Source organism: Echinops telfairi, unplaced genomic scaffold (assembly GCF_000313985.2).
Source record: "Echinops telfairi isolate 266 unplaced genomic scaffold, ASM31398v2 ScPeMD7_2573;HRSCAF=3158, whole genome shotgun sequence".
NCBI lineage: Eukaryota > Metazoa > Chordata > Mammalia > Afrosoricida > Tenrecidae > Echinops > Echinops telfairi.
The window spans coordinates 4,262,991-4,290,108 of NW_022106471.1; the positions used below are offsets into that span (position 1 = coordinate 4,262,991).

At 39.1% G+C, this 27,118-nt stretch overlaps 1 protein-coding gene and 1 non-coding gene across 2 annotated transcripts; both read right to left on the reverse strand.

Annotated features, from left to right (window-relative positions):
- Window positions 1-264: 264 nt before the first annotated feature.
- On the reverse strand, window positions 265-17,628 carry ETAA1 (ETAA1 activator of ATR kinase). The gene is made up of 6 exons (XM_004710254.2): window positions 17,430-17,628; window positions 16,212-16,340; window positions 15,656-15,732; window positions 8,319-8,431; window positions 6,082-8,111; window positions 265-1,805 (listed from the first exon to the last, which is right to left on the reverse strand). The coding sequence occupies exons 1-6, from the start codon at window positions 17,626-17,628 to the stop codon at window positions 1,687-1,689; spliced, it is 2,667 nt and encodes an 888-aa protein (XP_004710311.1). The 3' UTR covers window positions 265-1,686.
- Window positions 17,629-26,058: 8,430 nt separating this feature from the next.
- On the reverse strand, window positions 26,059-26,165 carry LOC115870910. Its single transcript, XR_004046990.1, has one exon. It is a non-coding gene; the product is annotated as a U6 spliceosomal RNA (small nuclear RNA).
- Between the last annotated feature and the right edge of the window lie 953 nt (window positions 26,166-27,118).

The following is a 27,118-nucleotide window of genomic DNA, read 5'->3' on the forward strand; positions in this document are numbered from 1 at the left end:
GCCTATGACACAAGCCCCAGGTACTGGGGGAACATCAACAAATGTTTCCAGTTTGTGGAAACTGGAGTGCGGAAGGCACTCACATATCCACACCAAGAAAACTGGAAGACCGACTTCACGAGGTCTGCATTTCTGTCCATCTTGTAGAATATAGGAATTAAAAGAACATAAGAATTATCTGGTATCATCATTATTGTCACCTGCACTCAAAATGTTGCACCATAAGAACTTGGCATCAGGATTAGAAGAAAACTCATTATAAGCTGGTATGCAGATGATATTTACTGAAATTGAATAGGATTCAAAGACTACAGCTTTCAGTCTGGCTTACACCTCATGTGAAACAAAAACCACTGCACCACAGGACTCCGCCATTCACTATGCAACATGCTAGATAATCAAGTTTCCTTTTAAAGAAAAAGGTTACCACTGGTAAGGAAACGATTGCATAATTAACAGTACAGGTTGTATGAGAGCACAGCAGAATAATCAGATACCACGTGACAACTTTTAGAAACACTACTATTTATAAGACAATTATAACTAACTAAACAACATATAACAACACATAGATTGCCCTATAAATAACACGTTTCAAAATGTTCGTGGAATAATTCTATTATCTTTTTCCTCAAATATTTTGAAGGCGCCTTCATATAAAGAATAAATACCATCAAAATTACAGAGAAGAAATCCAGATAGATGTTCAGGTAACAGTTTCAAAGAAATGGAAACTTATGAGGCTGGGTATTAATGAATGGACAAGACAGGAAAGATAAATTTTAGGTAAAGATAAAAGGGTCTCAGTTCATTTTCTTACCTAAAATATTTCCTCTATTTATTGAAGTTATTACATATTCATAGAAAAATAAAAAAGATTAACAAAATAAGGTACCTGAATAGTGGTAAACACCACGATAGAATAAGTATTTCCCATTTATAATTTTCTTCCAAAGTCATTTGGAGTAACAAAATTTTTCTGTTTAGGAAAATGGGCATCGGGAAGAGGGGAAATAGAGAAAAAAAATTTAGTAAAGTCAGTAAACTAATTAAAGAGAAAAATGCAAAGTTCTGAATGTTAATGACATATTACTTATAAAGGCAATCTATTTCCTCTTCTCTAAACTAGTTGTCTTAAATGAGTATTTTCCCAAAAAAATGTTGGAAGATTTTCAAAATATATCACACAAATATTAAAATACTAAATAAGTAATTTTGTTATCACTGATTAAGTCCTTATTTTCCACCATCCATGGTAGCATTAATTAAACTTCAGAAATGCATCAATGTACAAAAACTAAAACAAGAACCGTTATGGAAAGGAGTGTCCATTAGTAAGCTATTAGGAAAAGACTGTTACGATAAAGAAGTATCTAAACGGCATACCTTCTGTGGCCCCTCTGCAATCTTAGTATTTAAAAATAAAATCACTGCCATCTGTAAATTCTAGTACATAGTGGCTGATTTTCATGGATTTCAAAAACTTACAAGTAATTCCTTTCACTTATATCTGACTATTGACTATTATAAACATTGATTGATTAAATACCTTGTAAAGTAGAACTCTAAGCTTTATAATTCAGCACTAACTTTCTCACAGAGAAATTGAGAAAAACATTTTGTCCTATCACAGATAGTTATTAACAGTCTTTGTTATATCTTCCAACCAATATTTCATTAGAGAAATCAAGTGGAAGCGGCATTTAGGGAAGTTGCTCGTGCTCTGGCCATTCTTCGAACCAATGCCTCTTGTCTCTTTTTCTGAATTTCTTCAGGAGAATACTTTCTATTTTTCTCTTCTTCCTCTGAAAATTGAAAAGTAGGAATGAGTTATATACACATTAGATTTATTTGTCGTGGAGTCAAGCTACGCATGTTTATTGTTGTTGCTGGGAGCCAACGTACAGCGACCCAATGTACAACAGAATGAAACCCTGCACAGCCCTGTGCCAGCCTCACAATTGTTGTTATTCTTGAGCCACGCGCTGTAACCAGCATCAACATCTCCTGGAGGGCCTTCCTCCCTCCTTTGCTGCCCCTCTGATACACCAAACATGATGGCTTCTTCAGTACCTAGATTCGTCAAAATAGTTCAGTTATTAGATCACACCAACTTACCAAAAGTAAGATTCCCAGAAAAACAAAAAAGGATGTGTGTGTGTGTGTGTATAGAGTGCTGTAGGTCATAAAAAAACAACAGATTGATCTGTTTCTACTGATGTTTCCTTTTCCTCTGAAATAAAATTCATTTGATTAAAATCTATATGTTGATTACCCACCTACCAAATAAAACTAGAGTCTAATTTATATAAGCTATGAATGAATACATTCACAAAACAAACGAGGGTTTTTGAAATTATGTATCTTTTATGCTAAAAGTGGTAACAATATAGCATATCAAAGTACACTGGATAGCAATACCTCAAATCGTGTGCTTTTATTAAAGAAAAAATCCGCTAACATTGAGTCAATTCCAACTCAGACATCTGATGTAGGCTATCTGGGGCGATCCATCTTTACCAGTGAAGAAAGCTGCATTTTTCTTTCAAGGAGCAGCTGATGGATATGAATCACTAATTTTGGTGTTAGCAGCCCAAAGCCTAACCCTGAGCACTCCTACGGTTCTGTACTAGAAGTTACTTTAACTTTGTATCGACATTTTTCTTTATAAGACTTCCTTAATGACTACAATGAAAGCCTCAAAACTCTATAGAGTAAAATTTCTCACGCCATTAAGTTTAAATTCTGCCACTTGTGTTGCAATGACGCAATTATAGTAGGTATGCAACAATGGATCAATGACAGAAAAGCAATTAATGAACTCCACCATATAAATAAAGCAAAGAAAAATTCATACAGTCAGTCAATGTAAGCAGAAAAAAAAGTTGTCAAACCCCAACTCACTTCTGCTAAAAATAGTCAACAAAATAATAACAGAAGGGAAATTCATAAACCTAATTAAGGGTATAGATACCAAACTAATGGTCAGTATTAGTCTTAGAGAGACTAAAAGCATTCTCTTTGTGAATGGAAATCAGAAATCAGGCGAGGATGTTCTTTGGCACTACTTCATTCTGTATTGTATCGAATGTCCTATATGTATACAATGCCCAAAACTCAACGTCAAAATTACAGGAACTAATTTAAAGAGTCAGCAATGTGACAAGGTATTATAGGCTCAAAGTACACAGAGAAATATGAAAAGGAAATCCAGAACATACTTACAGCAGTCATCCAAAAGATTCAATACCTGGAATACAGATAGCCAGAGACACAAAACACGGATACAAAGAAAACTAAAAAACATTACTACAAGAAATCAAAAGAACCTCACACAAATGGAAGTCTACATATTGCATGCTTATGGATAAGCCAAATACTACCCAAAGCAATCTACAGATACTATGCAATCCTGATTCAATCCCAGTATCATTTTTTTAAAGAGATGAAAACACTAATTACCAACTTTCTATGGAAATGAAAGAAACCATAGATAGGGCAAGCAAATTAATAGGCCTCACATTTTCTAATCTCAAAATCTAAATGAAGCAAGATGACAGTAAATTGGCATTTGAGGAAAATTCGAATACTCCAGAGCCATTTAGTCTGGACTGAAATGGGAGCAGGTTCAATTAGCTACAATATACTCATTTCAATATGTACAACTCTTACTAGGTTGGCAAGTTTTAAAGCTTCAAAGTATCTAATATGGGCTACGATGTAAGTAAATATTTTCTGTGTTTGTTGCAATATAACTTTTTTTTAAATTGCAACTATTTTGGAAGGCAATTTCTTGATTGCCTTTAAAATTAGGAACATTCTCTGATATTAACTACAAATAAGCAAATAAATACAATTGCAGAAGGATACTTATTATTTGTGATTGCTAAAAACTACAAATAACCTAAACATTCATCAGTGGGAAATAGTTAAATTATGGCACCTCCATTTAATGACCTACAAGTAACCTCAATAAGATGACTGAAGAAACGAATCTATATATACCAACATGAAAAAGTTATATTATGTAAAAACAAGTGAAAATTGTCAGTATATAGTATATAATTCCATATATTTAAATAAATCTATAGAGACATTTTTTATAGGCATGGAAAATACTAAAATGCTACATCAAACTTTTCACTGTGACTTCCCTTGAAAAATCATTCTAGGAGAGGAGAAATAGAAGATTTAACTTTTTTCTTCCAATTATTGTAACAACTAGCATATAGATTTTGTAAAAGCTCAATTAAATAAGAAAGTGGCAGCAGTAATGTCAACAAAAATATCATCTCAACTCTAAATTATAATAATCTAATGTTAAAACTGAAAACCCCATGCTATGATGTCCTCAAACTTTTTAAACAGGGGGCCAGTTCATTGTCCCTCAGACCCGCTGGAGGGCTGGACTATAATTTTAAAAAAGCTATGAACAAATTCCTATGCACACTGTACATATCTTATTTTGAAATGAAAAAACAAAAGGGGGAAAAACCTCGGCGGGCCAGATAAATGTCCTCGGCAGGCCACATGTGGCCTGTGGGCCGTAGTAATACATGAGTGCAATCCTTAGCCTCAAAGGAAATTTGATTTTTTACAAGCTTATATAGTACATGCTGTAACAAAAATAAGCACTTGATATTGGAGAAATCCAGAGTGAGTGAGTCTGAATCATTCTGAGTAGTTAGAAACATGCTGGATCGTAAAGAGCAAATGGGGTATGCATGCAGGGGAACCAAGTTTCTGGGGAAAGCAGTGGCATCGACAAAGACATCAGATTATGAGAAAGCACTGGGCTAGAAGTGTACAAGTCATTATGCCAACTATATTATTTCCTTAAAAAAGTCACAGTACCAGTGAGTGGATAACAGACTCTCTGCATATTACATGATGCTCATTTAAATATTTATTTGGCATCATTTAAGTGCCAGATGCTGTAGTAGGCCTAGGTATGCATTGACATATAACAAATTATTAAATAGATATTTAATCGCAACATTGGTCAAGGAAGGTCTTGGTGAGATGGAAATATGGAAACTGAGACTAAAGAGTAAGATAAGAACGCCACACCGAACAAAATGGGGAGGGAAGAATCCCGGGCTGGGGAAGAATGGTATGGTCTAAGTTCTTTTGGAAGAGTTGGAAGACAGTTGATGTAGGTGAGGTTTAGGTGGGTAAAGGGAAAATTAGAAGGAAATACGACAGGCAGGTCAGGGGGTAGAACCATGAATGTCCATACTTTATTTGAAATGTAATAGAAAGGCGACCTATCATGGCTGTTGTAAGCAGAGGAAGGCCCGGTTTGCCTGCCTGTTTTAAAAGTTGACCCTGCAGTGAGAACAGAAGCGAAAGGGACAAGTGAAAGAACCACTGTTTAGTGGAGAAATGTTGGCTTACACAAGGGAGGCAACAATAGACAGTGAAGCGGATGTAGTGGAACGATAGATGTTGAGTGACAGACATTGGAATGCATGACCTAATACAGAACTGGGGAGGGAGAGAGGAATGAGAAGACATTAGTGACGATAGATTACAAACTCAAACTCATTGCCATCGCGTCAATGCTGACTCACAACCTCTGTGGGTTTCTGAGACGGTAACTGTCGATGGGAGTAAAGAGCCCAGTCTTTCTCCCGTGGAGCTGCTGGTGGTTTTAAACCGTGTACCATGAGGACCGCAGCCCAAAGCATAACCACTACACTGCCAGGTCTATTGTGATAGACTCTTATCTCAAGTAACACTGAGTTTTATATCATGTCCTATGCCCACAAATTTTCAAATACTGTTCATTTTGATTCTCTACTAAAAGTAGGTATTAGAAAAGTAAAGGCTTAAAGCAATGAGGTGCTTAATAAACAAAGCATTAAAAATACGACAGCCATAAATATACCTAGAAGTATAACCTTTCAGTAAGTAATTCTAAGCCAATCAACAGAACTTATTGAATGCCTACTACTTACCACTCATTGCATTAAGTGCAGGAAAAGACTGAAAATGTTCGTTATCTTTTACTTTACTCAAACTCAAAATAACCAATATTTCAAAAATGATTCTTTTAAAACAAAACAATTTCATACATACCTTTTGAAGGTTGTTTTCCAGATTCAGAAAATTTTGTGAAAGACTGCTGTTGAATAACCTCATGTAATGGGTTGATGGGTGGTGTTTTATTTTCCTCTAAACTCTGTATAATTTTGGTATCAGACGTACTTCGTACTGTACAATTTTTATTAAATTGAGAATGAGTCTGAGAACGTTTCAACTTAGTGAATGTATACTTTGAAAATTTAGTTGTTTTGTTATGATCAGTCAGTGTTTCATTTTTTACTGTCCTGTGAGAAATCAATTTATTAGTAGTAGGAATTCCTGTACTTATATGACTGGAACTCACATTCAAATGTGAACTTCCTGCAAGAGCGAATGTAGAGCGATTCACTCTCACTGGAATATCAGTGTTATTCCAATGGACATGCGGGCTCTTGATCTCATCATCTGAGTTCTTAGAGTACATAGCCAGTTTTGTTGTAGCACTTAAATTACTTGGAGAACTTCTACAACTTTCTCCTTTCTCCATCTTCATCGATTTATCCATTTGTGAGCTATTTCCTGAGGATGATGTTTGCACTGTAACACTGTCCAGATTCCAATGCTTTGATTGCACAAAATGGCTTCCCTTAGATGGAGTAAATGTGTTTTTAGCTCCATATTTGGAACTTTCATTCATCTCAGTTGTATTTTCTGATTTGCTTTCATTTCCAATGTCTTGTTGCTGGGATAGTCTTTCAATATCATCACATGCTTGATACAACAAATCATCATCTACATCATCTGTTTCCCAGGTATTCTCTAATATATGGCATGATTTAATAATTTCATTGGCAAATGATGGATCGTTCCAATCATCCAGGAAAGAAGTTAAATTTGGTGCATTTGTCTGATTGAGCTTACTGTCGGATTTGGTTTCGCTGGCTGAAGTTACAGGTCCATAGAGATCTGGATTAGCAGATGTCTTAAAAGACTGACTGGAAATTGGCTTACTTTTTTGTTCATTAAAATATCCTGTGTTCAAAGCAGCCTTTTTTCCAGAAGCATTTACAGGAGTAACTTTAGTATAAATGCCTTCCTTTATTTTTGTAACACTTGAGGAGGCAAGTGCACAACCTTGAATTTTATCTCCAATAGTCATTTTATTGCATGCTCTCTCCAATTTCACTTTATTTCCAGTAGATAATTGCTTTGGTTTCTCATTTGGAGATGGCATTTTTTTTGGGTTTTCATCATCTATGAATTTTCGGTTGGTTATCTTTGAAGGAAGACCTTGTAAACTGTTTGAATTACTTAGCCTGACATCTAGACACGTATCTGTTCTTGAGTTCCTTTTATGATTCTTAGAGTTAAAAGTATAAATATCTTTATGAGCAGCATCATGAGCAGTATTAGGCACGGGGAGTAATTCTGGCGTTTCCACAGTTGGCATCACAAAGGGTTCATTTCTGAGGAAGTTTTCCCAGTCCTCCTCCATACCACTGGTAGCAAATGGATCAAGGAGCTTATTGAACGTTTCCATTTCTTTCGAGCAGGGAGTCACACATGATTTTGTCATTATGGGAGTGTCTGCTCCAAAAGAGAGTGACCCATAGGTTTTCTTTTGCAGTTGTACAGCGTTCACAGTTTCACTGGTAATGACTGTCTCCTCTTTAAGGGTACTTTTCTTTCCAAAAGTTGTGTTAGTGATGCTCAAAACAGCATCTGACCGATCCTGACTTAATTGCCCGCTACATTTCTGAGTGGAACCATCAAAAATGGCATTCAAGGCTGCTTCAATATTTTGGTCAAATAACTTGTGACTGCTATTTTGATTGTATTCCTTCGATTTTTGGGTGAATTCCTTCACTGGCTTTTCTATTACAGCGGAATCTATTTCAGGAAGTATATGACATAATGATGGTATTGGTACATTATCTTTATAATCATTTGAAGTCTCTGAAATCATCTGGGTAAAATCACAATTCCTTTCATTTTGCTCTTGAATCACATCTAGTTCTTCCATATTTTTATCAAATTCTTTTGCCAACTTCATAAGTTCTTCTTCGTGATTTTGTGTTTTTGACCTATTAAATGTTTAAAAAAGATGTAACTGAGAAATGTTTTTAAAAATCATTACAAATATTCAACTTCTGCTTAACCTATTTTGATATACTAAAACATGTCAGAACTAAAGGGAATTTACTAGTCATTTTAATAAATTTATAGAAACCAAAATAGACCGCTAATTAAAAATACTTGCTTCATTGAATCTCAGAAAAGCTTGAACTCACTTAGTGCAGCTGTATTTTGCTCTCGATTTCCCTTTTGCTACACTTGGGGTACAAGGAATAGCAGTTTCACCAATCCACACACCCAGCATAGAGTCTGTTACAGGTTTTTCATCCTGTAGCAAATGGGAAAAACAGAGGTGCAAAAGCACCCCCCAAAAAGAGAAATTTTAACCACTTTCAAATTGTCCTACAGCAATAAATTATGATAGAGTTAGCCACCAAATAAACTACAAAGGAAAAAAAAGAGAGAAATTGGGATATAGCAATAAGAAGTTGCATGAAGTAAATCATTTATGCAAGTATAAAAACCTTCAGTTAAACATTCCTTATTTTAAAAGACATTTAAACTTTATGTAATACATATTTAATAGAAGCACATGCATTATCAAAAAAAACCACCCAGATTAATTTATTTCAATTTTTGTAATATTTTCATGAAAATAAACATTAGTCTCATAAATAAACTAACTCATAACTCATTCAAATTGAGAATAAAAGGATACATGTAGAACATTATCTGTATCATCTGACCCCCCACGTTTTTTCTTTTCCCATTATAATCTCCATCTACAGTAAGCAATCCTTGTTGACCTGAACTGAGAACTCTTACATGGAATTAAAGTCAGGAGTTAGAAGAATGAGGAGTTAGAATTGATGCTAAGGATGGTGCCCGGCTATCAAAATATATAGCATCTGGGGTCTTAAAGGCTTGAAGTTAAACAAGCAACCATGTAGCAGAGAAGCAACGAGCCCACGCGGAAGAAGCACACCGGCCTGTGCGATCATGAGGTGTCGATGAGATCGGGTAACAGGTATCAAAAGACCCCAAACAAACAAAACCCCATATTGTTGAGAAAGAGGTGGATCGGAGAAGAGACCCCAAACCCATCTGTAGACAATGAGACATCCCCTCACAGAAGGGTCACTGGAAGGGATGAATCAACCAGGGAGTAGTACAGTGCCGAAGCAACACACAATTATTCCTCTGGTTCCTTGAGGCTTCCCTACCCACATTATCATGACCCCAGTCCTGCCTTTCTCTTTGGACTAGACCGGAGCAGGAGCATGCACATAGTTATAGATAAGAGGTAAAAGAAAAGTGGGTGAAGGGAGACATCACACAGTGTAAGACATGAAAAAATAATAATTTCTAAATTATCAAAGGTTCATGAGGGAGGGAGGGGAAAACAATGAGGATCTGATACCAAAGGCTCAAGTAGAAATAACATGTTTTGAGAATGATGATGGCAACAAATGTACAAATGTGCTTGGCACAATGGATAGATGTATGGATTGTGATAAGAGTTGTATGAACCCCCAATAAAGTGCTTTTTAAAAAAATAATAGAGATAAGAGCTCAAGACACATGGAAACCAGGAACAGGAATGGGAGTAGCTATACCAGGAGGGTAGGGGGAAGGTGGGGAGGAAGAGGGAAATGTTTGCAGTGATGGATACATAACCACCTAGACGCCGACCCCCAGGGGAAGGAACAACAGAAACCACGGGGAAAGGGAGACAGTGGTCAGGGTAAGATATGAAAATAAAATAATAGTTTATAATTTATCAAGGGGTCACCAGGGTGAGGGGGAGGGAAAAAAGAGGAGCTGATACTAAGGGCTCAATAGAATGTAAATGTTTAAAAAATAATGATGGCAACATATCTACAAATATGGTTGATACATCTGATGTAGATTCTTATAAGAGCTGTAGGAGTCCCCAATAAAATGACCTCAAATAAACAAACATTATAGAGAAGAGATAAAAACCAGAAAACTGGAACTGCTTACTTTGTAACATGGGGAAAAAAAGATGCTAAGAATTAAATAGGGATAAGAACAAAAATAAGTGGAGAAAGCAGAAGAACAAGTTCAATCAGGAGAGGTTCAAGCAAAACAAAGGCCACCGCAGGGCTAGGAGGGTTTGAGTTTGCTCTGCTGCTTACTTGCCCATGCTACAAATCAGAGACTGAGCTTGACAAAAACCAGCCTAACCAATCATATAGGAGACACTATTTCTTAGTTAACTACAATGAAGAGACTACACAAAACATGAATAACCTAATCCCTACACTATAGGTTACTTGAATGCAAAATCAGACACCACCACAACCTCAAATAAACTAAAAACAAACAAAACCCAACCTCTGCCATTGAGTTTATTCCAACTTATGGAAGCTGTAAGACAGAGAACTGTGCCCTAGGGCTTCAGAGGCTATAAATCTTTACAGCAGGTTCCACATCTTTCTTCTGTCAGTCAGCAGCCTTACCCTTAACCCATTGTACCACAAAGCTGTTTATATGAAGGCTCTTAAATTCGAACCCACTGCCATCTAGTCAATTCTGACCCACTGACCCTGTAAAGCAAAGAATAGCCGCCCCTGTGGGCTTTTGAGACTAAATCTTTAGAGGAGTAGACAGCCTCATCTTTCTCCCACAGGGGCGCTGGTGATTTCAAACTGCTGACCTTGAGGTTAGGGGCCCAATGCCTAAGCGACTGGAAGGGAGTCAATTCTAACGCATAGTTCCCATATAGGACAGAGTATAACTGCTCCCTACGGTTTCTGAGGCTGGAAATCTTCATGGCAGCAGATGACCTCATCTTTCTCCTACACAGCAGCTGGTGGGTTTGAGTCCTTGATCTTGCAGTTAGCAGTCCAACATATAATCCACTCACCCAAAGGGCGCCATTACTTGAAGGCAAGGATTCCTAAAATATCTCAGCATTTAGTGCAGTAAGAAAATAACAAAAATATCAGTTTACTTAGGTGAAAAGAACCCTACAACTCAGTACCTTCAAATCTTCAGCCAATTCACCAGTGTACTCGATGCCAAGTTGTACCTAGTTAGCTTGGTTAATACTTAAACCCACTGTCACTGCGTTGATTCTGACTCATGCCGATCCTTTATCCCATAAGAGAAGAACCACTCCTAAGGGTTTCTGAGACTACATCTTTACAAAAGATGAAACTTCATCTTCCTTCTGCAGAGCGGCTGGTGGGTTTAAACTGACAACTCCTGGCTAGCAGACCAATGCTTAGCCCAAAGCACTTCCAGTGCTCCTTGTGAAAAACTCATGGAGAGTCATTTTCCTCTCAGGTTCTTTGTAATATTTTCCCCTTTCTGTTTCAACACAATTTTGAAATTAAAGAAAATGACATACTTAGTGATTTAATTATAAACTCTTGGCCATTTAGCAAGGAATTTTTAATTTATTTAATTTTCAGAGAACACAATAGTTTTGTAATGTCCAATTGTATACATACATGCACTGTATGTACACATGCTGTTTATTTACAAGTGTTCCTGTTTCTTATATGTCACTATTAAAAACTACATAACTTTATCTGCCACTATAATCCAGGTGCTGCTTCATTTATTCGTAAGTATATATGGCACAAAGTCTTAGACACGTGATACAAAGATATCAGATTCAAGCAACACTGTATAAGCAGTCACTGAGAAAAGTGAAGTGGCTATCAATTAAAATGGAAGTGTCGATTTAAAAAAGATATACCGCCTCTGAAAATATTAAATAACAATACAAAGAAAGTAGCTCACCTAAAAATAAACAGAATAGCTATTTCATGTTGAGAACAAGTTTGAGAACATCACAAGCTTTTAAACAAACCTTGACACTGCCAAACAATTCAGCTCTTTTACAAGCGTTTAGCTGAAGAGGGTAACACTGAAAAGCAAACTAATTTCACTTTATTTTTTGTTTTGTACAAGCCACCACTCGCATACTGTTCCTATTTCTTATATGAGTTATTATTTCCAGGCTATATATGTACAGGATCCAATAATTTACTCCATTATCTTTCTATCACTATTTAGGCTGGCCAGCCCAAACACATTTTATTTGCTTCTTTCATGTGAAACCCACAATTAATGAAGATCTATTGTTAAGTTATAACGTAAGTAGTATTATGGCATAAATGCTATTTAACTAATGAACCCTATGTAAAATGAGTGTCTATGACATGCTGAACATGGAATGTAGAGCTAGTAGCAACAGATTTGTTTTGACTGTGGTAGTTGCTTGATTTTAACATAGACTGCAGCTTTAATCCTCATAATACATTGGAAAGCAAGATAGGTAATAATTTTAATATATACCTGAGTGAATTGAGATTCTGAACATTCATGTGACTTGACAAAGGTCCTCCAACAAAGGAGAAATTCAGAAATAACTCTATATCCAGTGTTCTTCCCATGTTTACAAGTGTTTCCTGATCATCTTATAAATCCATGAGTATTAGTAAAAACCACTTAAATATAGAAAAGGTAAAATACATAGTAAGCAAATTTTAACAAAAAAATAGCTATTTAATTAACGGTCTTTTCCTATTGTTTCAGTAACCTGAACAGTTAATACATATGTATTAACAACAAAATAAACACAAACCAAAGTCAAATGCACTCAAAAAGTTAAACCAACATATGTACTTAGGAAAATGTATTTTACTAATTTTATGATCTATATTATGCTCTTTTTCTAAAACATGCATTTCAGAAGTAGCAAAGGTAAAAGTAATCTTTACTGCCTAATTTTTAGAAAGTGATAAACAGTAAAATGTTATTTTTCACTTAGATGAGCAACACAAGGCCTTGTAGCATACTTTAAACTGTTTCTTAGAAACAATAAACCTAATTATAGAGATCCTGGGAAGATGGCCACCAGACCGGTAGCTCACGGTTGGAGCTCTGAGGAGATCGATGAGTGGGGAGAGTTGGGGGTGGAGTAGGGGTACCAAATTCGTCTGTTCGATTCCCAAGACCACTCAGAGGATCTCTCGGATAGTGTAGTGTAGTGTAGTTCCAACCAGCATACCCCACCCCCCCCCAACCCCTGCAGATTCGGGCCCCATTCAGTCCAGCAGGCCAGGCGCACTCCAGGCACCACAGCCAGGCAGAGGTCATGCCTCTGGGCTCCGTGCAAACCGCCAATAAGACCTGCCCACACGCTCAGAGGTCGCAGCCCAGAGGAGCGCGCTCCATCACTGCACTCCTTGCAGATCTGCCAGCCAGCCCCCTCCCTGGGCCACCCCCCCACCCACCTCCCTATACACGTTCACACCCGTGCACTCCCACACACACACACACACACACACACACACACACACACACACACACACTCAGAGATCCCCATCCTGCCATACCGCTTCAGGCTTGCCAGGTAGAGGGCACAAGTCTGACAGAACTCTGCAGCTGCGGCATAGGAACCCAAGCTTTGGGCGCTTTCTCACTGCATGCTCCCTTCTCCCTGCTCACTCTGTCCCACCCTTTGGGCTCCAATCGGTGCATCTGCACACCAGTTACGGCCCCCCTCCCACCTGCCTGAGGGAAGTGCCCCTAGCCAGAAAAAGATCACCCAATCCACAACACATCCCCTAAATATGCTCCCTGCACTGGGGCCAATACTTTCTATCAGAGCACAGCTGCAAACAGCCCCTAAGGAGCCCTGAAGGTGGCTAGAGCACAAACCATAGAAAGCGAGAGGGAATCCCCCAGCAGGACAAAGGTGAAACACAACCCCTCAAGGCAGTTGGCTAAAGGCAGCCAGCTGAAGCACCAACCTCCCAAAGAGAGTACTATGAAGGGCTGTACTCCAATGAATTAAAAAACTTGGAAGCCATGGATGAATTCTTGGAAAAACAATCCCTCTCCAGATTATCCCCAATGGCCATCAAAAACCTCAACAGACCCTTTTCAGTAGAAGAAATAGATAAGCCTATCAATGAATTAAAAACCAAGAAGGCTCCAGGACCAGATGGATTCACGGGTGAATTTTATCAAGCATTCAGGAAGAACTGACACCAATCCTACACAAACTCTTGCAGAACATAGAAAAAGATGTCAAACTCCAAAATTCCTTCTATGAAGCTAGTATAACTCTGATATCTAAACCAGGCAAGGATCCCACAAGAATTGAGAACTACAGACCAATTTCCCTAATGCATATCGATGTAAAAATCCTTAACAAAATACTAGTCAAGAGAATACAAAAATATATAAAACAAATAACTCACCATGACCAAGTGGGATTCATACCAGGGATGCAAGGATGGTTCAACATACGAAAGACCGTATTATTCGTCACATTGAAATGAAGAAATGTAAAAACCACATGATAATATCAATAGATGCAGTAAAAGCATTCGACAACATCCAACACCAATTCATGTTTAAGACACTCAAGAAGGAAAGTTCCTCAATAAAATACAAGCTATATATGAAAAACCAACAGCCAATGTGGTAGTCAATGGAGAAAAGACGAGATCAATTCTTCTGAAAAAGGGGACTAGACAAGGATGTCCCTTGTCCCCACTCCTATTTAACATCATGATGGAGGTCCTAGCTAACAATACAAGGCAAAGAAAGGACATAAAAGGGATTCGCCTGGGAAAGGAAGAAGTGAAACTATTGTTATTCGCAGATGATATGATTTTATATATGGAAAATCCTATAAGTTCCACAAGAGGAGTACTGGAGGCAATAGAGGAATATGGCAGAGTGGCAGGTTACAAGATCAACAAACAGAAGTCTATCGCACTACTACAGTACACATCAGACAAGGACACAGAAGAGGGGATCAAATAGGGGGTACCCTTCACAATAGCCAAACACAAATAGAAATATTTAGGGATATATACCTGACTCAAAAAACAAAAGATCTGTATGAGGAAAACTACAAAACACTATTGAAAGAAATCAAGGGTGACCTCAACAAATGGAAGAAGATCCCATGCTCGTGGATTGGCAGACTCAGTATTGTAAAGATGTCAATTCTACCAAAGGCACTATATAAGTTCAATGCTATCCCAATCCAATTTCTAGCAACTTTCTTCAAAGAGTTGGAAAAACAGATGACCAACTTCATATGGTGTTGGAAGAAACCAAGAATTAGTAGAGAACTCCTCAAGAGGAAGGACAAAGTAGGAGGACTTGCTTTAACCGACTCTAGCACCTATTATACAGCCACAGTGGTCAAAACAGCGTGGTACTGGTATAACGATAGATATTCAGACCAATAGAAAAGGATTGAAAACCCAGAAATAAAATCACCGGCATATACACAACTGATTTTGACAAGGGGCCCAAAAATATCAAATGGGAAGCAGATGCCCTCTTCAATTCATGGTGCTAGAAAAAATGGATACATAACTGCAGAAAAATTAAGCAAGACCCTTACCTCACACCACACACAAGAATAGACTCAAGGTGTACTAATGTGCTGGACACAAATGATGTATGTATGGATTGTGATGAGTTGTATGAGCCCCTAATAAAATGATTATTAAAAAAAATAGAAGAAAAAAAATCGAATTATATTTACCTGAGGAGCTATACAATTCACAATATGCGAAATCTCATCACTATCTGTGGTGTATATCTGTTTTTTTCTTCCTTTACCTAAAAAAACAAAGACATGTCTATACATTGTAAACAAAAGCTTTCATTTAAAAACACTAGCTGTCATGATTTTAATCAGCATGATTAGTTAGATCACTACATACTTGTGACATCATAGGAATATCATAAATCAGAAACCCACTGCCAGTCAATGTTAATTCAGAGATCCTAAAGTACAGAGGAGAACTGCTCCTTAGGGCTTCCAAGACTGTATAAATTTTTATAGGAAGAGATTACCCAATCTTTTTCCTGCGGGGCAGCAGGTTGATTTGAACTATCCACCTTGTAGTTAGCAACCCAACACATAACCCACTAGGTCACCTGGGTTCTTTACAAGTATCATATTGATAAAAAACTAAAATTCTCAAAATATATCTGCTGTATCAAAGTTCCAGATGCTTTTAGCCAACTAAAAATTTGGTTAATTCCTAATCCTTTGTCACATAGTTACCCTTGTAAAAACCTTAATAGCAAATTACCTAACTGCTTTGTCATTGGAGAATTCTGATCCCAAAAGATATCACTCAGGCCATCAGGATCATTAGGAGAACTGAAGGTGGATGGCAATAAATCCATTTTCTGCATTCTCTTTGGTGTTTCATACTTCTCTATGTAAAAAAAAAAAGTGATTCAAATAATTACTGCATTTGAAATTATCGTTTCAGTTCATAAAGCCCCCGAGTCAAATAATAATAGCTTAGACTGGACTACTTTGTATAATCTAGTATCAAATTTTCTTTCGAGAAATGTGTCACATAAAAATCTGTGCATCATTTGGTTTTAAAGGATGAATACTTCCAGTATTTTCAGAAAATAGCTATGAATCGATAATCAGGTATAACCCAGCTACTGCATTCACTATTACTACGTCTGGCAGACTTTGGGGAGTCACTTGTAAGGCAAAAGTCAAATGTCAACCACTGAAAACTACGCAGAACGTCTATTTAGCCCTTTCCCCGACTGAACTGATACTAATCATTTCAAAACTTACTAGTGACTCATTGCTTGGGAAGCTTTTTCTACTATCCCTTTTGCATCTCGACCTAAAATTGTTTGGGTTCCTTCAGGAGCTGCATTAAAGACACGTGGTAGCAAAAGCCACATTTTAAGAAGTCGCCCCAGAAAACAACTTCTGTGTGCGTTCCGGTGCCAGCCAGGGCTAAGGACAAGCTTTTAAACATGGAACGTGGACCGGAACCAAATTGGTGGGGCCTTAATTTCCTCCCAGGGGAGAGTCAACACAGGTATTTCCGGCTCAGAAAGAGGTGTGACAAGACCAAGACAGAGAGGAAAGAATGATCACTATTTTTTTTCCCCGGGGGGCCCGGGTTCTAAGCGAAGGCAAGTCGGGAAAACCAGCTTGGAGAGAATGAATTCCCTGCGGGGAGTGGGGAGCCGCGGGCCGAGGGCCGCTCACGCACCCATGCGCATGCTCAAAAGGAGGGCCTACAAAGTCCCGGCGCTCCCGACACAGGTAGACCTCAGGGCTGCGGGAGGGGACATGGTAGTGGGCAATGAGCCCGCAGGCGACCGCGGGCCGACTCGGGGGCTAAAGGTGTGGGCAGTGGCCGTGGGTGCTGTTCGACCTTTCGGGGGAGGGGCAGGCAAGTCTGGGAAAAGAAAACACCTGAGGCTCCACACCCACCCGCACCCCACGTTTCCCCGGAGCGAGCTGGGCCGCGGGGCCGACGTCTCACCCTCAGGGTTACTTTTAGGGCATGAGGCGGCTGCCGGAGGCCGCTCGTGCCGCTGCCCGGGCGGCGCAGGCCCTTCTTCCACCCGGCAGAGCCTCGAGCCGCGGGCCGACCCCGGCCGCCGCTTCCCTGACCCGGCCCCCGCCGAGCTGCACTCTTCCTTCGGGCCCAGGCCGTCCCCACGTTTCCTTCGCCGACTCATCGCCTACGGCCCCCCTCCGCCGGCCGCTTCTCCTTGCATCGTTTGCCACAGGCGAAGAACCGCGGCAACGCCGCGAAGGGAATTACGCGCCAACGGCCGCCGCCATCTTGGCCGGCCACGCCCCGCGCTCGAGGGAGCTGCTGATTGGCTGCGCTGCGGCGAGGGCGGGGCGTGCCGGGTTCCGGAGTTGCGCGCTTCCGCTGCCGGCGGGCGGGTCGGGCTCAGCTGTGAGCCCTGGGCAGCAAGGATTTGTAGGAATTGGGAGTCTGGCCAGCGAAACTCTGGTGGCTCAGGGATTAAAGCGCGCTACCGTTTTGAGGTAGAAAGGTCTGGCAATCTGTTTCCCCAACAGATTTACAGCCTTAGAAACTATGGGACAGTTCTACTCCTATGGATTCGCAAGGAAAATGATTAGGGGACAATATGTTTGAGTTGTTATTGCTGTTGGCTTTGGGAGTGGGAGGGCCTTATGGTCTTGAGAGCACCTTTGATGGTGAGAGCACACTGAGGTGGAAAAATGATCGAATTCACCGCTCTCTGCCATCCAGTGGATTCTGATTCTTGGGGCACCCGTGGTACATTTGCCCCTGTGAGTTTCCTAGGCTGTAAACCCTTACAGAAGCTCAAAGCCTCGCCTTTCTCCCGTGGAGCTGCAGGTGGATTCGAACTACAGACCTTACAGTTAATCTAATCAACTCTTAAACCAATATGCCACCAGGTCTTCCCGAATTGAATTGGAAATTAGATTTACTAGCATCATGTAATTTACAACTGGAAGTACACAGTGTGAAGATGTGCATTATTGTTGGAGTTAGTGCTTGTCAATAAATCAAGGAGATACGAATTAGGAAGGAAGACAGTATTTGTTTCATAGATAGTATATGTAGATACTTTTTTTAAATTAAGGATACGCTATTAAAATAAGTTAACAGGGCACAGAAGCCAATGCTTGGTGAAATGGAGGAGCAGTCGAACATGAGAAAGGCCCTGAAGAAGATGAGTTGACACAGTGGTTGCAGAAAACGAGCTCAAACAGAACAGGTGTGAGGCTGTCACGGGACCAGACCGTGTTTGTTCTGTTGTCCACAGGTTGCTCCAATCAGAAAGCACTCATAGCACCAACAGCAAGCTGGAATCATTTGGTGTTCCAGGCTCTTAATCTTGATAAAAACCTCTACTTCTTCCCATTGAGCGGCTGATAGGTTTGAACCTCTGATAGTCTTACATCAAATAACTAGGAATAAATTAGAACAAAGATTGTAATGAAATGAAAGAAAGATCTAATGACATGGAATTTTGTATCATTTTTATGAATTGGAAGACTCAGTATTATTCAAATGTGAGTTTTCTCCCAATCTCTAGAGTCAATGTATATTCATTAGAAATCCCAAGATTTTTTTGTTTATTGGCTTAGTTTTAGGACCATGGTAAATTCACTTTAAAATTGATATGGAAATGCAAAGGACCAAAAATATCCAGGATAGGTTTGAAGAGCTCATGAAGAGTAATGAAGTGGGATTTAGCAAGTGTGGAGACTTATTATAAGAGTATGCTGCTTAAAGATCAAACTAAGCAGGGGGGGCCCCTGCCATGCTATATTCCTGTCGCTTGTCTTGTGTAATAAGAAAGGATAGACAAAAGAAGCAGAAAGAATTCAAGAACTCGACTTCTGCTGTAGCGGGCATTTAATTTTCAATGAAGATGACCCTCCTGAACAGAGGGCAATACATAATACTTAGTGAATGTGATGTGCAAATCCCGTGCTATACAGGCAGTTCTGACTCCTAGCGACTTCATATAGGCTCCCCAAAGCAATAAGTCTTTATGGGAGCAGGTAGCCTCATCTTTCTCCTTTGAAGCAGCTGAGGGGGGCGGGGTGGTGTGTTGACTGGAACTGCTGAAAAACCCAACATGCACCGACAGTGCCAAAAATACAAATTAAAAGACCCAAACAAACCCCAAACTTGATCTTGACCTCAAACTATATCTTCCAAACAGATCCCAAAGAGGAATCATTGATTTAATTGTGAAACATCGTATAATTATTTTAACAAAATATGTAAATGATGACATATTTAACTAGACTAAAAAAGGTAAAACAAAACAAATTTAACCAAATTAAAATTAATAATGAGAAAACTATGGCCTCCCAAAGATAGCATTAAAGAGAATGAAAGATAAACCAAAGATTGAAAGATGTTATTGGGCATAGAATTAAGGTAGAAATATAGAATATGTAAAAGACTGACCACTCACAGGAAAAATGGATGAGCTTTCCTACACTTCAGTGTTGGACTGCGAACCTGCCAGGAGGCTCCTGGGAAAAAGACTTGATAAACTGGTTTTGGAAGGGCAGAGACACAAAAAGCCTGTAGAGCAATTCCCCTCTGAAACACTTAAGGTTACCATGAGTGGGAATCCAACAGCAGCTGATACATGGCCAACAAAATTGAAGAAAATTGTTGAACCTCCTTTGTTTCCTAGAAAGTGAATTTGAACCACCATTTTAACACACTTTGAATTTAAGACTCAATACAGGTATCCAGGAAGCAAGCCAATCGGAGTCCTCATTTACTGCTAACAAGAGTATCAGGGGACTTCAAAGGGTTCATGGAAAAATGGACTTTAAAAAACATAGAATTATATATTTTTTTAACTTTTGGAAGTCCCTTGGTATACTGTGATAGTACCAGTTTTGAAAATAACTTTTGATTTTTTGATCCAGCCACCAAGTGGGCATATGGGGACTTGTGTATGAAGAACATATTTTTAAAAATGTTGATCGCAATAAAATTCAAAACTACCCGCAAACAGCTGCAAACAAAATAACTCAATAGTATATTGGTTAAGTAGAGTGAGGTGTATTCACACAATGAAAATGAAAGACGACACAGCTCCATGCACCCACATAGATAAATATCTCAAACAGAAAATTGAACGAAAAAGGCCAACTGGCAAAATTAAGCTGTAGCATATAGAGATGTCAGCTTAAGTAGTGACTTTTAAATAATCAAGGAAGTTGTTGCCTTAAAAGCCAGTCTAATGTTTACTTTGGGAGGTTAGAAAACAGTAGAGGTAGGTAGAGAAATGTTTAAAGTGTTGACTTTGTCTATTTTTTGTAATAGTTGCTTATAGGAATGTTCACATTGGGATGATTCTTAGAACTATACATTTTCTGTGCACATTTCTGTGTACATGCTTATCAATAAAAGCATTTTACAATTTTAATGTAAGGCACAAACCTTTCTTTTTACCAAAAACTTTTATTTCTATCATTGATTCTGCCTTCCCTCTTCCGTTTGGTTGACAAACCTCCTAGAATGAAATATGAGGATCTGCTCTAGCAATTCTGCTACCTATTATCAATTACTAATTGTCTGTCTGTCTTATGGAGGTCGTGTGCGTATTTCTCTAATGGTGGAAGCTATGTCACTGGCATTTCAAATATCAGCTAGGTTACCCCCGGTAAACCAGTCTCAGTGGCACTTCAAGACTACAAAGAAGAAACAGGCTTCCCACTTTGAGGGACTGCCATTGAAACATACATAGTAGTAAACATTGTGAGATAAAATGCCAGCAGATTATCCCTTCGGATTAGAAGGCACTCAAAATACCACTGGGCAAGAGCTACCTACTCAAGTACAGGCTGACTTAATGACATGGTGGAATAAAGCTTTTGGGATCTTCATTTGCTGATGGGCCATTACTTAACATGAGAAGTAACAGCTGCAAACATCTATTAATTTGAACATGTAATCTATGAAATATGAATCTAGGAACTGGGAAAGTGTCCCAAATGAAATGGAATGAATCAAAATTGATATCCTAGGCATGAGGAAGCTCAATGTGACTTAGTGGGTCTTTTGAATATGATAATAATGCTTAACTGTACCACAGGAATAATATTCAAGAGGAATGGCATCATACCCCTCATAAAAAAGAACATTTCAAGATCTACTGTGAAGTCCTAGGATAAAACCTATAGGCCTCCAAGGAAGACCAGTCATTACACCTGTTTTTCAAATTGATGTACCAGTCACTAAAGTTCGTTATGAAGAAATGGAAGAGTTCTACCAGTTCAGTCTGAATTTGATCAAATATGCAATCTACATGTATTGACAATTACTGGTACGGAAGTGCTAAAGTTGGAAACAGAGGAAGGATCAATAATGAGAAAAACATGGCCTCAGTGATAGAAACAAAACTGGAGATTGGAAGATAGAATATTTCAAGACCAGCAATTTCTTCATTGCAAATTTGTCAACCACATAAACAGGGACTATACATACAGACCTTGCAAGACGGAATAAACCGGAATCAAATTGACTATCTGTGGGAAGAGATGATGGGGAAGCGTAATAGCAGCAGCTCAGACCAGTCCAGCAACTGACTGTGGAACAGACTATCAGTTGCTCATATACAGATTCATGTTAAAGCTGAAGAAAATTACAACAATTCCACAAGAGCCAAAATACAGCTTTGGTTGTGTATCCCACCTGAATTTAGAGAACATCTAAGGAACATATTTAATGTATTGAAAACACAATCTGATGATAACAAGAACACCATACATGAGAAACCCCTAAAGGCCATTAAAAGACAGGAAAGAAAGAAAACACCAAAGTGGATATCAGAACCAACTCTGAAACTTGTTCCTGAAGGTAGAATTAATCAAATCAAATGGAAAAATGATGGAGTAAAAGAACTGAATAGAAACTTTCAAAGGGCAGCTTACGAAGACAAGGTAGACTATTAAGATGAAATATGGGAATACTTAGAGTTTGAAAGACAAAAAGGGAGAATAGATGGGGTACTCCCCTCCCCAACCAGAATTTTTCCCCAAAACTATGTATTTAATTTTTCTTTTTTACAAAACAACCTTGAAAGTACCCTCCATTACACTGAATACATTTGTCAAAACTGTGATTCAATTCTTGGAAAGGCTTTTCAAGCTCAGCTGTTTGGATGGCTGACAGCACCTCCCTCATTTTTTTTTTTTCTTCACCTCTTCTATGTCTTCAAATCAATGTTTCTTTAATTATAGGAAACAAAAATACTTCTCACAGAGTGAGATCGGGCGTGTGAGGCAAGGGAAGCATGCTGGGTTTTTTTTGCCAGAAACTGGCGCACTGAGAGGTGCATTGTCGTGTGCCTCTCATCTGCCACAAGTCAGGCCTTTTTAGTCACACACTGTTCACAATCTTCTCAGAACCTCTAAATAGAAAGTTTGATTAACAGTCTGACCTGGAGGAATGAACTCCAAATGCACTATCCCTCTCACAGCAGAGAAACAAGTGAGCATCGGTTTTTTTGTTAATTTATGAGGTGGTAAGTAAAATATGATTTTACTTGATGAGCTTTTCTTGGGTGAGGTAACAGTAGAGTCTTCCACTGGCTTGATTGATGTTTGCTTTGGGGGTTGTAAGAATAGCACCAGGCCTCCTCACCAGTAATGACCCTGGAAAAGAAAATCTGGGTCACTTCAGAGCTGTTCTTTCAAAGCACATGTTTCCAGTGGAAGTTCTTTCTGCTGGTCAGTCAAAACCTGAGGCACACATTTCACAGCGATTCTTTTCATTCCCAAATCTTCTGTTAAAATACTGGACAGAGCTCCAAGATAGTCCAGATCACTTCCCCATATCTTCAATGGTCTGTTGTCGGTCTTCGAGCACAAGTACACAAATTTTGTGGACATTTTTATCTGTTTGGGAAGTTGAGAGACATCCAAAACAAGGTTTGTCATCAATCAACATTTCACCTATTTTGAAACGAGAAAACCACTCATACACTTGTTTTTCCCATAGTGCTGCCCTTGTAAACTGTGTTCAACATCACAACAGTTTCTGTGACATTTTTCCCAAGCAGGAAACAAAATTTTACAGCTGCACACTGTTCTCTTAAATCAGCCATCACAAAAAATGAGGTTCGAGTGAAACTGCTTTTATGACAAAATTCACTGTGATCAGAGAACCTTCCCAGGCAACGCCACCGGGTGCATAACAGAGCTAGTTGCTCAATGCTCCGCTAGTGGGAGAAATGCGTACTTTGAATGCTATGCCGGGTGGAACTTTTTCAGATTTTGCGGGGGTACCCTCTTGTATGTTCAGGATATCTCAAGTGAAAGAATTGAAACACATTATTGAATTAATTCATTAATATCACATGCATGTGACGTTTACCTGAAGCTAAATTTTAAATGTTTGCTGTAGAACACTGACGGGGAGCTACCAGGAATCCAAGATGGATTCAGAAGAGGATTTAGCACAAGGCCTATCATTGCTGACATCGGATGGACCTTAGTTGAAAACCAAGAATAACAGAAAGCTGGTTACTTGCATTATATTAGCTATACAAAGGCATGTCACAGTATGGGTCATACCAAACTACAGGAATCCAAGAATACTTCATTGTGCTCGGGCATGTCGTATACATGGACCAGGAGGTAGTCCTGCAAAGAGAACAAGGAATTTCTCTACAGTATAAAATCATTAAAGGTGCACCTCAGGGCTGCATCGTCGCCTCACTACACTTATTTAAACTGCATGCTGAGCAGCTGAGCTATAGGAATAAAATTATAGCATCAGGAGTCGAGGTAGGTTCATTAACAGAGATATGTAGATAACACACTTTGCTTGCTGAAAGTGAGGAGGACTCAAAACATTTGCTGCTAAAAATCAAAAACTGCAGCCTTCAGTGCGAATTGCAACGTAATGGAAAGGAAACCCAAACCTCAATTCTACAAAGAGCATGATGATCAATAGACACAGTGCATCAGGCAGATCTGCTGCACAAAACCTCTTTGAAGAGTTAACGAACAAGATGGCACTTTGGGGGAGAAGATGTATCTTCCCCAACTTATGGCCTTTTCAATGGCCTCTTATGCATGGGATTGCTGGATGATGACCGCGGAAGACCGAAGGAAATGGCTGCATGGTGAATCGTGGTGTTGGCAAAGCATATGGGAAGTGCCGTGGGCTGGCAGGAGAACAAAAATACTGTATTGTAAGAAGGACAGCTGGAATGCCACTTGGAAGCAAGCAATGCAAGACTTTATCTCATACTTCGGACAAGGGACAGCGAGAAAGAGGAAGATGGATTTACGCAGTGGCTGCAACAGTGGGCTCAAGTGTAATGATTGCCAAGATGACTCTTGACCACAGTGTTTCATTCTGTTGTGCATCGGGTTGGTATGGGTCAGAACCGAGTGCGCAGTGCCTCACAGCAACATTAAAAACAAGTAAGTCTGGTCTTTCTCTGCAGTTCTTCACTCGTACTAGCCTTTGCTAGGATGGCTTTCAACTTACATATGCAGATTTTAAGCCATCAGTTACATAGTTTTATATATTTATAATTAATTATGGATACTTAGAACACAAGTAAGTCTACTTATCTCAAAATTCATATGAATTGCTTGAGTATACCCTTGTCTAAAATAGCAGGAAGACTATATAGCTGAACTGTGTATATCAGGGTTACAGAGCTCACCAAGCATCTCAGAAGGAAAAAGAAAATGTCAGGTGTCCATGACAACGGTTTGTTAAATAGATGCTCCCCTTGCTATCTAACACACACTTTCTCCCCTAAGAAATACTCAGAAAATAGTGAAAGGAGTTTGCCAAATTTAATGGTGTCTTTAGTCAGTATTGACTCAATGGCAGTGAGTGTGCTTTTCAGTGATAAGAGGAAGTGATTCTTTAAAAGAGATTAATGCTGCAAATAAAATAACTATTTCTCAAAGCTGTCCACATCCCACAGAACCCGCGTTGCTGTTTTTGGTGCCACCAAGTTGGCCCCGCCCAACAGGGACCCTGTGCACAATGGAACGAAACACTGCCAGTCCTGCGCCATCCTTACAGTCCTTCCTAGGCCTGAGCCAATTGATGCAGCCCCATTGTGTCAATCCATCCCTCGAAGGCCTTCCTCTTGCACCACCCCTCCCCTTTACCAAACACCATCTCCTTCTCCAGGGACCAGTCTGTCCTGACAAGATGTCCAAAGTATATAAGTCTTGCCATCCTTGACCCTAAGGAGACCTATGGTCACACTTCTTCCAATACAGATCTGTCTGTCCATTTAGCAATTCATGGTACTTTCAGTATTCTTCTCTAGCACCATAGTTCAAAAGCATCTATTCTTATACAGTCTTCCTTATTCAATGTTCAACTTTCACATGCATGTGATTGCAATGGAGAATACCATGGCTTGGGTCAGGCACACCTTAGGCCTCAAAGTAACATCCTTCCTCTTCAGTCCTATGAAGAGTTCTTGTGCAGCAGATTTACCTAATGCAGCTTGTCTTTTGATCTCTTGACTGCCGCTTCCATGAGCGTTGATAGTGGATCCAAATAAGACAAAATCCTTGAAAACTTCAACCTTTTCCCCCATTGTGTTGCCTACTGATCCAATTGTGAGGATTTGGGTCTTTTTTTAAAAAAATATGAACGCTTCACGAATTTGCGTGTCATCCTTGCGCAGGGGCCATGCTATTCTTCTCTGCATCGTTCCAATTTTAGTAAATGTGCTGCCGAAGCGAGCACTTTTGGTCTTTCTTACATTGAGTTATAATCCATTCAGAGGCTAAAATCCTTGATCTCCATGACCAAGTGCTTCAAGTCCTCCTTCCCTTTAGCAAGCAAGGTTGGGTCATCAGTATATTACAGATTGTTACTAAGCTTTCCTCCGATCCTGATGCAGCACACTAGTTTCTCTGATGATTTGCTTAGAATACAGATTGAACATGTTTGGTGAGAGGATACAACCCTAATGCCCACTTTTTCTGATTTTAAACCATACAATATTCCCTTGTTCTGTTCTCACAACTGCCTCTTGACCCGTGTCCAAGTTCCGAAGGAGCACCATGACGTGTTCTGGAATTCTCATTCTTCTCAAGGTTATGCACAGGTTAATAGTGTTTACCCAAGTAACCACTATTAAAAGTAAAAACAAATGCACAGAGAACAGACTTGTTAGCTTGCCACACCCAGGATGGCTCTAATCTATGATCTTTATGGGGTAGAAAAGTATCATACCTTTTAGCATGAAAGTTACTTTACATTTGCACATGTGCTTAAGACAACGGATGTATGTATGGATTGTGATAAGAGTTGTACGAGCCCCAATAAAGTGATTTAATAAAATATAATAAAGTTACTTTACATATTTTGTGACAATTCTAAAAGTGGTTCAAATTCAGTGTAACTTCCTGACTGTAACTACTAAAATAATTCCAGCAAATTAACTTCTTGATTAAATGGTTTTAATTAGAATGCAAACGGAGTCAAAACTCCAAAATGTAGCCTTTCTATTTTTTGAATAATATATATATATAGATGTAACATTTAATATGACTAAAATGTTTTAATGAGCTGGAGTTAAATTCTTACCTGATTGATTTGCAAAGCGTGTCCATAAGCCTCACACTGTTAATTAGGCTGAAACTGTGACACGGGGTATCTGCTTTCCACAGAGTCACTCTCCAGTCATTAATATT

Bases quoted from the DNA above. Each gene is read 5' to 3' on its own strand.
- ETAA1 (XM_004710254.2), bottom strand. From the start codon at position 17,628: ATGAGTCGGCGAAGGAAACGTGGGGACGGCCTGGGCCCGAAGGAAGAG. The intron at 16,341-17,429 runs GTGAGACGTCGG...TTTTTTACATAG, and splicing joins CCCTAAAAGTAACCCTGAGG to AGAAGTATGAAACACCAAAG. The intron at 1,806-6,081 runs GTATGTATGAAA...TTCAATTTTCAG, and splicing joins TGGAAAACAACCTTCAAAAG to AGGAAGAAGAGAAAAATAGA.